We start from the raw sequence: 14,028 nt of genomic DNA, 5'->3' as shown, positions 1-14,028 counted from the left end.
CTTTCCCCAGGGAGGTGCTGGAGCAACTCTTGCTGTCTGCCCGGGTCACCTGCTAACCAGGTTACCTTGCACCAGCCGAGGCTGGCTGGAAGTGGCAGCTCCTCCCACGGGATGCAGAGCTCTTGCTGCCTGAGGGTAGCAGGCTCTGCTTCTGAAGCGCTTAGAAACAAAGAGATTTTTTTGGAGGTCAGGCCAATACATGTAAAGCATCCAACACTTTCTTGCCTTTCTAAATCACCTGAGTTACTTTGCTCTGTAGCCGGGACTGGCCCTTTCACACTAAGGGTATTTGCTGGTGTCTTTGGGTTATGCTCAAGGGGTACACTGCTAGAGAAACCCAGCAGAGCACAGACCTCCGCATTACAGATTCACCCATGAGCAGCAGAAAACAAAGGTTCATCTCCAGTTCCTTGCCCTTGGAGCTATCTGGGATCAGATAAAAACAACACATCTGATCCAGTCCTGTTTGGGAGCATCCTCGGGACTTGCTCGGGGGACTTGGAAACAAGCTGAACTTGAGATAAAAAAACAACACACAAACCAAAGCAGGAAAGCAGAAACATGAACACTTCCAATAACCAGGACACACATGCCTGGGACAGAACCATGGATGACCCAAGTGAAGGAACCGAATTTTAAACCTCAGAAACAGCCTGTATCTATGAGAAGAGCCAGGGATCCTGGGAGAAACAAAAAAGCCAGTGATGCTCTGCGAAAAGCACTTGAAAAAGCTTCCATGAAAACTGCAGGGAAAAGCCTCTTTTTTGATAGAATAAAAGCCTAAACCAGAGCCTGAATATGCAGTGGGGTACTGGAAGGAATTTCTCAGGGAGCAAGGCTAAGCTGAAGTCCTGGGTAAGACCTGGGGTAGAGCCTACCAGAGTTTCTGGGAAGGGAGGCTGGGCTTGTGCCATGAAACCTAAGCTACACTCCCTGCTCCCTCTCAAGGGTGATGCAGAATTATCTAGGGATTCTCTCCTTATTAAAAAGAAAAAAATTCTTTGCTTCAATGCCAGAAAGTTTATAAAAATAATTCATGACCAGATTAATGAGAGAGAATAAGTCATTAGAAATCAAAAATGAGATAATTCTGTTGTAGACATGAGTGATAGTGAGAAATAAATTATATTTGGCTGACATTATTTAATTAGCTGGAATCATGGCACTTTCTTTAATTTTCTTTGGTGAAGCTTTTAAGGTTTTGACACATGAATTCCCAGCTAAATAACCTCAGTGTCAAAGCAGCCAGCTGTACCTTCTCTGCCAAGCCATTTCTGGAGCATATTATTTTAAAACTTCATCCCTTTTCTTCAGGGTTTTGGTGGCTACCAGCACATGGGCTGTAATTTCTGGCAAAAGCCCAATATCCGGATTGTTCCTGAGCACAGCTGGTACCAATGTTCTCCCTATTCAGTCCCTGGTGGGATGGGGAAAAGATCAAGGCAAGAAAAATGGTGATGCCTTCACTGCTGTGAGCAGCTCAAATAGCCAGGAACCCTTAGCACTGCTCCAGTGCTGCTCATCAAGCATCTCAGAGGACTTAATGAGCATGAATTAAACCTCACAATTAGAGCTGACTTTATAAATAGTTGTAAATAATATTCCTGGAGGACGATGCTCTCCAGTTCTTAAGTAAATTGTTCTGGTGAGAGTGGCTGATTCTTGCAATCCTATTTGTAAGCCCCTTCTCAGGGGGGAAGAGTAAATTGCAGAGGCAGAAGTTGAGATCTAAAAGTCCTGCAGGATGGAATCATGGTCTCTGGAAGATAAGGGAAAGCAGCAGGAGGAAAAGAGAATAAACAGCTTGGTGAGAAGAGCTCAGAGACAGTGAGACCAGCCAACTTACTGCGTGTTTGGGACCACCTGCTCTCCCAGTGAATTAGGCTGTAGGAACCTGCAACAATCAGGTGTTTTAATGAAATCAATTTTAATCTGTAAAGGGAGGAAATCCTGATTTAGAGGAAAGTCAGAGGACTTGCAATGGCCATAAGGTTTTATCCTAGCTGAAGGTACCAGCACTAACATTTAACACAGGAATTCCTCTCTCTAATAAAGAAGCTATTTAACAAGGTGCTGAACAATTGCCTTGAATAGAAATGTTTGAATGATTTATAACAAATTACCTTTCTAAATATATGCATTAGGAAAGTTTTAACACCATGATTCTTAACCACAGAGAGAAACTGGAGGATAACAGTTTAGCTTCAAATAAAGCAATTTACAGGCAGATCTAGTGGCTAGGTAACATTTTTGAAGGGGAGAAAAAAATAACAAAAACTGCAATACAATGGTAGTTGGGGATCTGGGACTGCCAGCAGCACAAACTCACAGCCATCTGAACACCAGGCACAAGGAAAATACACATATATAATAAAGACTTTCCTGAAAACAGGCCCCAGTGAAAACCTTCTCAAGCTTCAAGGTGCTTTTAAATGAATCATTTTGGCCTGAAGCTCAATAAATGTGGTTCTACCTATGAAATCTACCAACTTTTTCACTGCCTTTGTTAGCATGGACTCAACTCCAAGCTTTACCAGCACTTCTTGCCTTCACAGATCTTCCCCAGACCTTTCCCTAGTGCTTACAGACTCTCCAGATTATCGTTTCTTGTTTCAACCTTTTCTCACCTTCCTCAGGGAGGTCTCCACAGCCTTTGAGTGCCAGACAGAGATGTTCCTGGCAGCAGCCTGTACCCTTTCAGGTGAATTCCGACCTGCTCTGTGTATTCTCATCCCTGCAAGGTGATGCTTCTTCTCTGGGATGCTGCCATCAGCCTAAGCATCTCCCCTAGAAATGCCACGGTCACTTGCACAACCTGGAGATCTGTTTGATTTCTATGTTAAAGAAATTATTTCTCACCTTTCTTGTATCAACCAAGAGAAAAAGTAAACCCACCTTGGCTATCACCATCTTTAGCAGCAACCTTTCAACAGCCTCACCTACCTCTTTATCAATCCGTTTGCCTTCTTCAGGAGCTTCCTCCTTCAGCTGATGTTCCCAGATCTATAAGGAGACCCTTTAGCCCATCTTCTTCCAAGTAATCCCTTCTCTGTATTCAGAGCCCCATGAACCACAGACATTCTTATCCTTGTCTTCTAGGTGCTCTTGCCAAAACAGCACCTGAGAATGGCCCCCAAACCAAACCGGGGAATGAATTCCCAATATCCACAAGCCCAGATACAACTGGGAATAGTTTTCAGGGAGATACAGAGGACAGGGCAGATGCTGAACCCCACAAGGACTCACCTTCCCTTTCCTCTGCAGCACCAACCCCTCTGAGAAGGAAAAGCACCCACACTCTAGCAGAGCAGCTCATATAAAATACAGAAATGAGGGACAGGGGTCCACGAGCTGCTGCAAAATCAGGGTGAGCTCAGATCCAGGCTGCCTCCAGGACTGACATCTGCTGGGGCATTCACACCTGGTTTGGAACGAAATCAAGGGGATGTGAGAATGAGGTAAGGAGCAGCTCAACTCCATCAAGCTGAGGTCATCCAGCTGTGCTGCTTGAAAGTTACATGGGAATGTTAAAGCAAAATCTACATATTTTAAAAATGAGACACCTATGGAGTTTAAGCTTTGCCAGAGTTTGGGAGCAGCTAATTACAGTCCTGACCAGCTGGAGGTTTCCTGGTTGAATTCTTCCTAAATTGCTAAATTAAATCTTGTGCTCTGTTTTGACTCCTTCTCTAGAAGGTCTCTGAAAAATGGACAATCTGAAAGAGTCCCATCAATTACTCTGCACCAGATGCAAGGCTTGCAAAGAAAAATGAAATTATTTAAATTGATTTTTAACAGCATTTGGTACATAACATAAATCTGTATCATTCTTCAGGTGCTGCTTTGTATAGCACTGGCCTGGGACTCTTCTGAATTTAATGATAATGAAGTTTTATGTAAAAAAATGCAAGTGTGTAGGGAGCAACAGCAACCACTGCCCCCAGAGGCTGGATCAGCATCACTACAGTAAGAGCAAAGCTTTGGAAAAGTAACTTGGCACTGGAGAGGTTCCCCACTGCAGCTGTAAAGGACTGAGTTTGTCCTGCAGCATCCCTGAGCCCATCCAGTTTTTGCAGCAGGGCCAAGGGTAATCTCTCAGATCTCTTCCCTGACATGGCATTGGATGAAGGTGTGTCCAGCACGACAGATCAGCCCCCACACAACTGCCTGAGCAAAACTTGGACACATCCACCCCCAGCAAAGCCTCTGGCTCCAGAACAGCTGAGTGCTGGATGGGAGCCCATGTTCAGGATCATGTCCCGCTGGCCTCAGCACAGGCTCCTGGGCTTTGCCACCAGGCCAGCACAGCTGCACGGACAGCCCTGGGATGGACGTGCCAGTACAGGGGACAGCACCTCCAACCCCCCCAAATGAACACAGCTGTGCCTGTCACTTAGTAAAATAGAGTTTTATTTGTTCATACAAATAGTATGAATTTTCAGAATTTCATTTTCTTAGAAACATCTTTCTCTGTGTAAAATTAATTTGTGTTGTACATACCACAAAATACTCCATATACATTTTTTTTAGATTTTCCTTTTTGTGGCTTTTTTTGTTTGTTTGTTTTGCTTTCCATTTTGTTCTTTTTTTTTACAAATTGGCTACTACACTATAGAACCATGTTACAGACAACACATCACTAATACCTGTACTACACTTCTGGATACAGGACTGAATGAAACTCAGCCATAAATTAATGTTACAATGTGGAAAAAAAATCAACCAACCAAACTTCTAATCACACTTCCAAGCTTAACTTTTTTTTTTTTTTAAGGGGTATTTAAAAAAAAAAATGCACTGATTCCAATATTAGCAACCAGATGAACACCATAGATGATTCACCTTCATTGTCATATTTGTTAGGTAAGGCTTTTTTACATTAAAAGTCTAATGCAGATTTCATCCTGAAGGATATCGAGTCAGGACTAACAATTTGCTTATGGTTAGAAGAGTTATTATTCACTCTCTGTATTTCCACTCTCCAACAAGTTTGCTCCACAAGAGCTTTTTGCAGCAGGACTTGATTATACAAATTAAGCCCACACTCTGCTGTACAGCCGAGGAAGGCATTGGGATATTAACAACTTGTTTCCAAGAAAGCAAGAAGGAAGACGTAAGGGATGCAAAACTCTTGCAGCACTGAGCAGCCAGCACTTGCTCCAGAGGGAAGCGCCTGGAAAGGAGCCCAAGCCGACACACAGGGCCTGGAGGCTCCACCAGTGAAACGCCCTGGGAAGTGGCATGGCCACGGCTGGGGGCTCACCCAAAGGCCAAGTGGAGGGGTCAAGCTTCTTTCTATGCATTGCATAAGCTGCTAGAAGGAAGACCAAGGTTTTGAGAACCATAAATCACTTGTTTTTCCATGGAAGTATTTTCTTCTCAGTGCCTGCAGCTCCTTTCCCTCAGCCACCCAAGACTGGCAGGGTCTGGGATAAAGCAGACACACTCCTGCATTCATCACCTGTCCTGGCAGCAGGGAACAGAGCCAGGGACCTGGATGGAGTTGAAGCCAAACCCCTCAAAAGTGCATAGATTCACCCAGCCGCTCAGGCCTGCAGCTGGATTTTACAGGACTGGGGAAAAGCAGGGGTTATCAGCCTGCACAGCCCAGCAGGTCCAGCATCCCACCTGTGCCCCCTGAAGTCAGACTGTATTGGCCCAAATTGTCATTTCTTCACTAGAAATGGCTCAGGGCAAGAAGGAGAACTTCTCTGTTTGTGGGAAGATGTGTTTGGAGGCAAACCCCAAGGAGGGATTTGCATCCTGCTCACAGCAGTTTTGTAGGCAGCTCAGCCTGATGATGTTAAGCTTAAAATCTCCCTTTCCTTGAGGTCACCCACATGCACTGCACCCCAAATGTGAACCCACATATGGCAGTGCAAGTCCCTAAATCCCTTTGGAGACGTGACACTGCTGAGCCAAGACAAAAGAGCTCAGGTTTAAACAGCTCTTAAGGGCAGCTCCCTGGCACCTGCAGATCCCTGCAACAGACCCAGAGCCGAGTCTGCTCTTTGCTCTGTCTGCCGGAGCAGGACTAGATCGAGACCCAGACAGAGAAGCCCAGGCTCTGAGGAACATTTTCATCACCCAACAGCCACAGCAGAGAGACGGAAGAGGCAAGCAAGAGTGAGGAGGCTGCAAAAGTAAAACAAACATTTGGGAAACACCACTGAATGGGGCCCACCACAGCTGGACACAGCTCAGCAGTGGGCAGCTCCAAGGAGGAGCTACGGGTAACTGTGGAGAGGTGCAGGGCACAGATTTCTATAGGCAATGCATACGAAATTAGATGTTCTGCCCATTGGTGCTTTTGTTGTTTCCAGTTTCACTCACACTGCTTATGGAAGTGCAACACCAGGAGATGCTCAGTGCAGTGCATCATTTCAGTGCTGCAGGTGAGGTGTGAGGAGTTTTGCTGCCCAAAGACATCATAGCTCTGTTTCTGTTAAAAATTCAATGAGAAAATCACTTCTGCTGCTACCTTGCTCCAGAAGTGTTCCAGTCAAGCTGGCAGAACCTCTGACAGTAACGATAAGGCATCGGACACACATGGTGTTTATCAGGACCTCCTCAGCTCACAAAACACTGGCAGAGCTCTCAGGACAGCCCACCCAACCTGTCCTGGAGTCCCACAGCCACTGGTTCCACCCAAGGAGAAGGATTTCATTCAGGTTAATGGTTACATGCTTGGAGCCTCCTGTCCTGCCTGGCTGCCACCCCTGTGCTCAGCCAGGGCACCCCTAGACTGCCACAAATACCCCAACCCCAGCGTGCCCAGATTCCCCCCTGCCTTCCTACATATTCACCCTTGTTGGTAAAGCAGCACCTCTTCTTGGCTCTAAGCAAATGATGCTCCTTGGGAGAGACCACAGATAGGGTGTTGGACCAAAGAGTGATGGGAATTAACAGGGCTAAGGGTGATGTTCCCCAGTCTCAGTACCTCCAGTACTGGGAGGTGCTGCGGTAGCCCTGGGGCTGGAGGTAACACTGCCTGTGCCATGTCCTGGGACATGCTCCTGGGCATGATGCCAGGGAGACACCTGAGGTTTTCTGCTGGTGTCTTTGGTACATGAAGGGTGCTCCACGTGCTGCAGGCACTGCCATCTCCCAGCAGTGCCTGGCGTGCGTGAGTATTCCTGGAGCGACACTTTCTGCAGGTCACTCTGACCAGCACCACACGTGTCACACACAGACACAGCATTTCACATTTGTCCTGCAGTAAAGATTTTAAATGCATAGAGGGATCATGGGAAAGAACCTCCTGGACAAAAAGCAGGAAGGAAAACTGTACTGACGAGAGCTCTGCCCATGCAACAGGCTCTGCAGCTTCTCTGCTGGAAAAAGAGCACGCTGCCCTCCCGGCAGTCCTGAGCAGGAGACCTATGGCTTGGGGTTCCCACGCTTACAGCCACTGGGAAAACATGCTGCTGCTCAGCAGAGGTATGTGGGGTACAGGGATGCCCAGCCTTCCTCCCACCCACCACAGAGAAACCCCTCCTGGGCCATGGAACTAACCAGAAAACTGTGGGTTGAGGGAGCACAACACTGCAGCAGAGACTGGGACACTGGAATAGGGAAAGCAAGTGTTTATAAAGGCCAGATACCCGTAACAAAAATAAACTTGTGCTTTCCCTCCCTCCCTTGCTTCGTTTGATTCTTAAATACAAATTTTGTTTAGGAAAAGTGGAAGCACTGTCTGTTACAAACCAAAACAAAGAGAAAGCAGAAGGGAAAAAAAACAAGGAAAGGAGAGACATATTAGAATTAAAATACCGTGGAATGTTAAACGTTACAGGCTACCGTTCTAGCCAGTGTGGTTAGGCAGCTTAGTGAATTAATTGCTTAGGAATTAAAAATAAATTATTATAAAATAGATTTCTGTACATTTTACATACATATATCTCTCTTTATATAAGCAAACCGTGCTGGGCAAGTAATTACAGGGGACTTTCCCGTGCCAGGCTCAGTCCCAGCCAAAGTCCTGCCCTGTCATCTGGTAGAACTTCATGTTGAAGGGTCGGTAGAAGTCCCGCAGCCTCTGCACCACCTCCTGGTCGATGTCAGGGTGGGTCCTGCCTTTCGTCTTCCCCAGGCAGTGGGGTTTGCTGCTGCCTTCCGCCTTCTTCAGGCACGGGAACCCCTTGGTTTTGTTGAAGTAGAAGTGTTTGTCGGTGATGATCCTCTTGAGGCCCAGAAAGTCCTGGACCCTGCCCAGCTCCCCCGCAGGGTCGCTGATCATCCTCTCCCCACTGACAAAGAGGATCTGCCCGATGGGGAAGTAGAGGAGCCAGTTCTCCAGGTGCTTGGCATAGATGCCAATCTGGATGGCGCTCCACGAGGTGTCGATCAGGCCCGTAGTCCTGTTTTTGAAGGTCAGGCTCTCAAAGGTGGGGATGTCGGGTTTCTTGGAGAGCGTCTGGGTGTAGTCCGAGATGGCTCTGGTCACGGGGTCCCGCACCACCACGATGAGCTTTGTGCCCTTGGACATGGAGGAGATGCGGGCTGGGGCCTCCTTGGTGACGAAGTAGCTGGGGGTCTTCTCCATGGTGATCTGCCCCTCCAGCGTCCTGGGCATCAGGTCCCTGCCAGCAAAACACACAGACATGGGTCAGAAGAGCAAGGAAGAGGAACAAAAATATCCATATGCATTTACATGTATGTTCACACATAGATACACAAGAATTCTTCTCCCTAAAATGCCTTCACAGGCCATTTGGTTCATACAGAGAAATCCATTTCCCACTGATTTAGGGATTAGGGGGGGGATTATTATTAAAGGCAACTATATTCGAAATCCATCTGAGTAATCTCCCAGTTATCCACGAATGGATTAGCTGGGCTACACTGTGTGCTTGGACCGTGTCTACATGTACCACACCAGCTCCAGACTGGTCAGGATGGATCCTGAGCTGCACCAGGTGGTTGTCCTGGCTCATGTCAACACCACTGAGACCTCAGCCCCAATCTAGAGCTCATTTCCCCATGGGAATGAGAGGATGGTATAGCAGAAAAGCAGCAGCTCACTGGAGCACATCTACCTCACTTCCCCTCAGCATCCCAAATGCAAATCTTTTCCCAGTTCAGGCAAGAGGGTGCAATTTTTCCCTGGCTTGCCAACAGCAGGACTTCACTCACAGGTGTCCTCTTGCACCCAGTTTCAGCCCCTGCTTTACTATTCCCTATCACTTTGTTCCCTCACATGAACTAGACAGAGCATCAAGAGCTGCCAGTGGCATCTTCAGCACATCCCAGTCCAGGAGACAATGAGGATCCCAGCACCGCCCCACAGGTTACAGCAGGTCAGGATGTGGAATACAACCATGGAGAACACAACCATGGGCAGGACATACTTTCACAAAGTACTTTTAAAACTTAAAGCTTTCAGCAACACCACCTTATTCCCTGGCTATTTCTAATTAATCACATAGGAAAGCATGAGGGAGCTTGCAGAAATGATGGAAGTGGCACGAAGCAGGAAGAGTCATTTTCTCCTGTCATTCACTAGGCAAGCTAAAATATTTTAGACTGTTTGCCAGTTCTTTCCCTTTATAGCCCAAATGGACTCATTTGCTCTGGGTTGTGAGACAGTTGAAAAGAAAAGGCAAAAGGGGAGTCAGGCACGAAATTAAAGCTATAAAACTTGATTAAGTTTTCAAAGCATCCACCCAGCACAGAGAAGTAAGCAGCCAGTGTGTGACCTGCAAGCCTGAAGCTGTGCTTCCCTCAGCCATACAACACTGCAGGGAGGCTGTTCCCAACAGCCATCTCCTCCCTCACTACTTTTATGCTTCCACAGCAAAGATCACCAGGGCTCTTGCAACTGAAACAGCCACTGATAATTTGTGCTAAAGCCAATGGTTGCCCTGATTAAGAACTCAAGGGAAGAAAACTGACCAATGTGTTCTGAGGGCAAGTAACCGGGGACCCAGGAATGAGAGGTCTGTTTGCATCAAAAATCATCCCATGTCTATGAAATTTGGTCAGTAGCTATTTATGCAAATACTGGTGAGCTCACACTGTACCTGGTATTTTACTTCATCAGCTTCCAGCATTACCTTTGTGCAATGCGTTTACAGGCAAGGGGCACGCAGGGGCTGCTCCTCCATCCCACAGGTGAGCTCTGCCTGGAGGCTGCCCATAAAGCCCCTTCTCCATAGTCCCAAGATGGGAGACAGTCCCTGTCCCTGCATGGGACTCTGGGAGAAGTGGTGATGGACAAGCTGGACTGTGGAGGAAGAGGACATCAGCTTATGAAAACCTCCAGTCATGCCCAGGCATGATGGCAACCCTGAAGGCTGGGATTTCAAGTCCACACAAGTGGAGTTTCACATGCAGATAAAAATCACGCTGGTCTACCAGATACCTGGGATGTGAGAGCTTCTGGAAGGCAGGAGCCAGTGTGTGCCAAGAACAGCAACCAGAATAAAACTCTGACTAATCCTTCACCTTTCTGGCCAACTCTGAAACCCCATAATGCTGTCACAGAATAGGGCCAGTCAATAACACTCAGAGCAACTCTTAAATTTATCGTGGGCTGATGTGGATTTTGACATTTGCTCATTAAGTGGTGTCTCCTTTTATGGCTGCATTAAACCCAAGTTCTACATCCTGCACTGGCCACCAACTGCTTTTCAGCTTGATTTAAGAGGTCGTTTTCCACCCATGAAGTCCTTAATGGCTTGGGACCTGCCTAAAGAGGCGAAAGCTTCCCAAAACACTCTCAGGTTGCCCGCACTGCACTGAAGTCCTTCAGCTTTAGGTCATGTTCATTGGATTGCTGGTTATATGGGGCCCTGCATTTTGGGACTGGTTTGTCCTCCAGGACTACTACAGTCAGTATTTATCAGTCTCCTGGGAATGATGCAAGGTTTATTTTTCCCCTCCTTGCACAAGAAAGGCATTGGGTAGGGCTGGGCTGTGAAACAGGAGGAAATTGCTGGGGATGGAGTGCCAAGTCAGTTGATCCAGTTGGGAAACACAGGTTCCTAATTAGCATTTCAGCAAATACAGAGGAGCACACTGTAAGTGGAAGAAAGCAGGGAGCAACTCTTTACCCAAGAGGCAGCCACTGGCCTGGTGTCAGTCCCTTTTCAGAGCAGTTTATCTCCTGAACTGCATTTGTGGCTGAAAGCACTCAGTTCTGGGCGGGTCTAAACCTCCCAGATTGTTATTTTTGGAGAGGGCCTGAATTCTTGGCAATTTAAGAACATTTTGCTGGTGACCCATCACAGCAAGCAAAGCAGAACAAGGCACATTGACACACCTACTGCCCTCAGGTTGGCCAACACAGGCTGAGGTGAGCAGAGGTAGAAACAGAACCTTCAACCCATGTACAAGACCTGGATCCAACAAAAACAGCCCTCAGGCCCTTGCTCCTGTTCTCCCTTCATTGTACCCCCATAGGTGCCAGGCATAGCCCAAAACTAAGACCCTCAAGATTATCTCAGACTCTGCTTTGTTTGTGAAGTGGCTGCATGAAAGGAAGACAGCTGCAAGTGAAGCAAAATATTGTGGCCCATGGATGTGGTTTGAGCCTCTGACAACACCACATCCAGGAAAGCAAAATTTTATTGCATCAGCATGTCAGTTGTGAGGAGCTTTCCCATGGTTTCCATAATCTCCCACAGAGGCACCATCCATCATGCTGGCAGCCAGAGACAGCAGAGCCTCAGGGACAGAAGGAACGGGTACACTGGCTAGTCTGAACTCACAGTGGTGGAAAAGTCAGCAAGAAGAATTTATTCCCATTCAAGCCACAGCGGGAGAAGGGCAATTTGGCCCAGCAGAGTACTGCAGCTCCAATACAACACACTGGACATACGTTTTGGTGGAAGGAGGACCAGATCCAGAGCCAAATATATCTGCTCCTGGGGCTCCAAGACAGCAAGGGCTATGCTAAACTACAGCTGCTGCTTTGGGAGGGGAAAGAGGAGCTGTGATGGTGAGAGACCATGATGCCCTGGCAGGATGCAGCCCCCTGGGAGAAAGGAGTGGGGTCCAGCAGAAACCCGTTTTCAGCTCAGGGGTGGATACAGATCACCCCAGAACAGCTTGTGGCCACTGGGGAGCCTCTGTTTCCATGGAGGATTCACAGGCACCGTGGAGACATGGGCAGCTCCTGCCAGCACTGTCCGGCACAAGGTGAGAAAGGCAGAGGTGCAGCTACCACTGCTGTCCATAGGGGAGAGCAAAGGGAGATGACAGAGGGAATCAGGCTGTGGGAAACAGGGAGCTCAGCTGAGCCCCAGGGCTGGATGGAGACACCACTGACGGCCATAGCGGAAACTGTAGTAGAAAATATAGCATGAAAAGCTTGGCAAGCCATCCCTCCTGCCTTGTTATCCTCCTGCCTTCTGGCAACCTGGAGTTCAAAGACCTCTGGAGACAGCATCTGCATCCAAATCATCCCACTTCATAGCGACTATGAACTGTCTAATCCTTTCAAACCCACAAATACTTCTGGCCTTGAGAACATCCCACAGCAGAGAGTCCCAGCACCAAAGCACTGCCTCTACCTGCCATCTGAACTTCCTCGCCACTTCCCTGCTTGGGAAGGGATGAGGCACCTGCTTCTTGAGCATGGAAGAAGGAAGTGAGGATGAGGAACACCAGCAGACTCCCAGCATCCTTTATTCCCCACCCAGCCCAGCCAGCAAAGCACTGGAGGGGCTCAGCGCTGCTGACTAGGGCAGAGCTGCCAGCAACGGGGTCCCAGCAAGGGGAGGGAGCTGCTGTGTGAGCACAGCTATGAATTTTGCACAGGCGAAGAGCAAGCCCCTAACCCTGAGCTATTAACATGCCAAGAGGGACAGAGGAAAAGCTTTTCCTTTAATGAACATTTCCTTGGTGAAGTCTGCACCCTTCATAGGTGAAGTGATAGGCTTAGTCTAAAGATGGATTGGCCTACTTTACCTATTAACCACTTAAACTAATGTAATAAAGGCTCTCTTCATTCAAACAGCCCTAATCCCCAGCCCCACACAGCTCTGAAGCCTGGAATAAGAAGGGATACTAAAATGAACTCAGCCAGGCTGCTGCTTGGAGAGGCACTGGGCAGGGCATTTTATGGGGGTTTTTTAAGTGCAAACTTCTCCAATGTGAAAACCGGACCCAGAGTGAGATAAATTTACAAAGTGGGGATGACAGGTGGCCACATGGTAATCCAATCCTGAAGCCTAATGCCCTTTGTGGCAGCTTTTGTCTGCACAGAGGGGCTCCAGGCTAATCTGCTGCTACTTCTCAAGGAGGAACAGGCGAGCAGTCAGGGGGGCAAGGGGACCCCCACAACCTGTTGCTGCATTATTTGCCACAGGTAGGACAGACCAGTGCAGGGCAGAGCACAGCAGTGGTGGCTGGTTTTATCCCCGGGGACATCTGTTGGTCCCCCCACGCACCTCCTGCCATGGCAAACACCTGCTGGGATAAACTCTCCCACTCTGCCGGAGCCCATGGCAGGGCTAAGCCTGAGGGGCTTCAGACACAACCGTCTGCCCGTGGCGGGGGTCACTGTCAGCCTGCCCAGCCAAGACCCAGCACACTCAGGTATCCGGCTGCCCCAGAGCTGGGCAAGTGAGCTTTCCTTTCCGAGGAAGGTTTTGTGCTGGATATATTCCTATCCAGCACCTGGAGCCACCCAGCATCAATCTGGGAGATGGTCCCCCTGCTCCAACAAATTCAAGTAATGAGTCCCTCAAGTAAATCTTAAAATCGGGTTGTCCTGTGATGCAGCTGCAGCAATGGCACCTTCCAGTCTCAAACCGCTCTGTTCCACACCAACCCACTTCTTCCTCAATCCTCTGTGATTCCTCAGTTTACCTCAGCAAAGGTGACAAAACTCTCCCGGAGGAGATGGACAGCTGTGTACAGGGTGTTGAAAAAGCAAGAGAAGTGCTGTTATGGTCAGGTTAAAACACCACAGCACCTGGATGCAGCTATGAGATGGAGGCTGGGGAGCACTCACAGCAGTCCCCACAGCAGCTCTGCCAGCAAATACAGCAAGAACCACCCTCAGTGCAGAATTTATAGACA

At 48.1% G+C, this 14,028-nt stretch overlaps 1 protein-coding gene across 1 annotated transcript in view; it reads right to left on the bottom strand.

Annotated features, from left to right (window-relative positions):
• Nucleotides 1-4,389: 4,389 nt before the first annotated feature.
• The window catches only part of HS3ST3B1 (heparan sulfate-glucosamine 3-sulfotransferase 3B1), a 29,897-nt gene continuing 20,258 nt past the window's right edge, over nucleotides 4,390-14,028 (bottom strand). Inside the window, exon 2 of the mRNA XM_017731589.1 lies at nucleotides 4,390-8,582. Within this exon, the coding sequence (XP_017587078.1) occupies nucleotides 7,964-8,575 (612 nt within the window). The 5' untranslated portion in view covers nucleotides 8,576-8,582 and the 3' untranslated portion in view covers nucleotides 4,390-7,963. The remainder of the gene's footprint in view (nucleotides 8,583-14,028) is intronic.

Source organism: Corvus brachyrhynchos, unplaced genomic scaffold (genome assembly GCF_000691975.1).
Source record: "Corvus brachyrhynchos isolate BGI_N302 unplaced genomic scaffold, ASM69197v1 scaffold904, whole genome shotgun sequence".
Classification (NCBI taxonomy): domain Eukaryota; kingdom Metazoa; phylum Chordata; class Aves; order Passeriformes; family Corvidae; genus Corvus; species Corvus brachyrhynchos.
The sequence above is the reverse complement of the archived record's forward strand: the minus strand, read 5'-3'. Positions and strand labels throughout refer to the sequence as shown.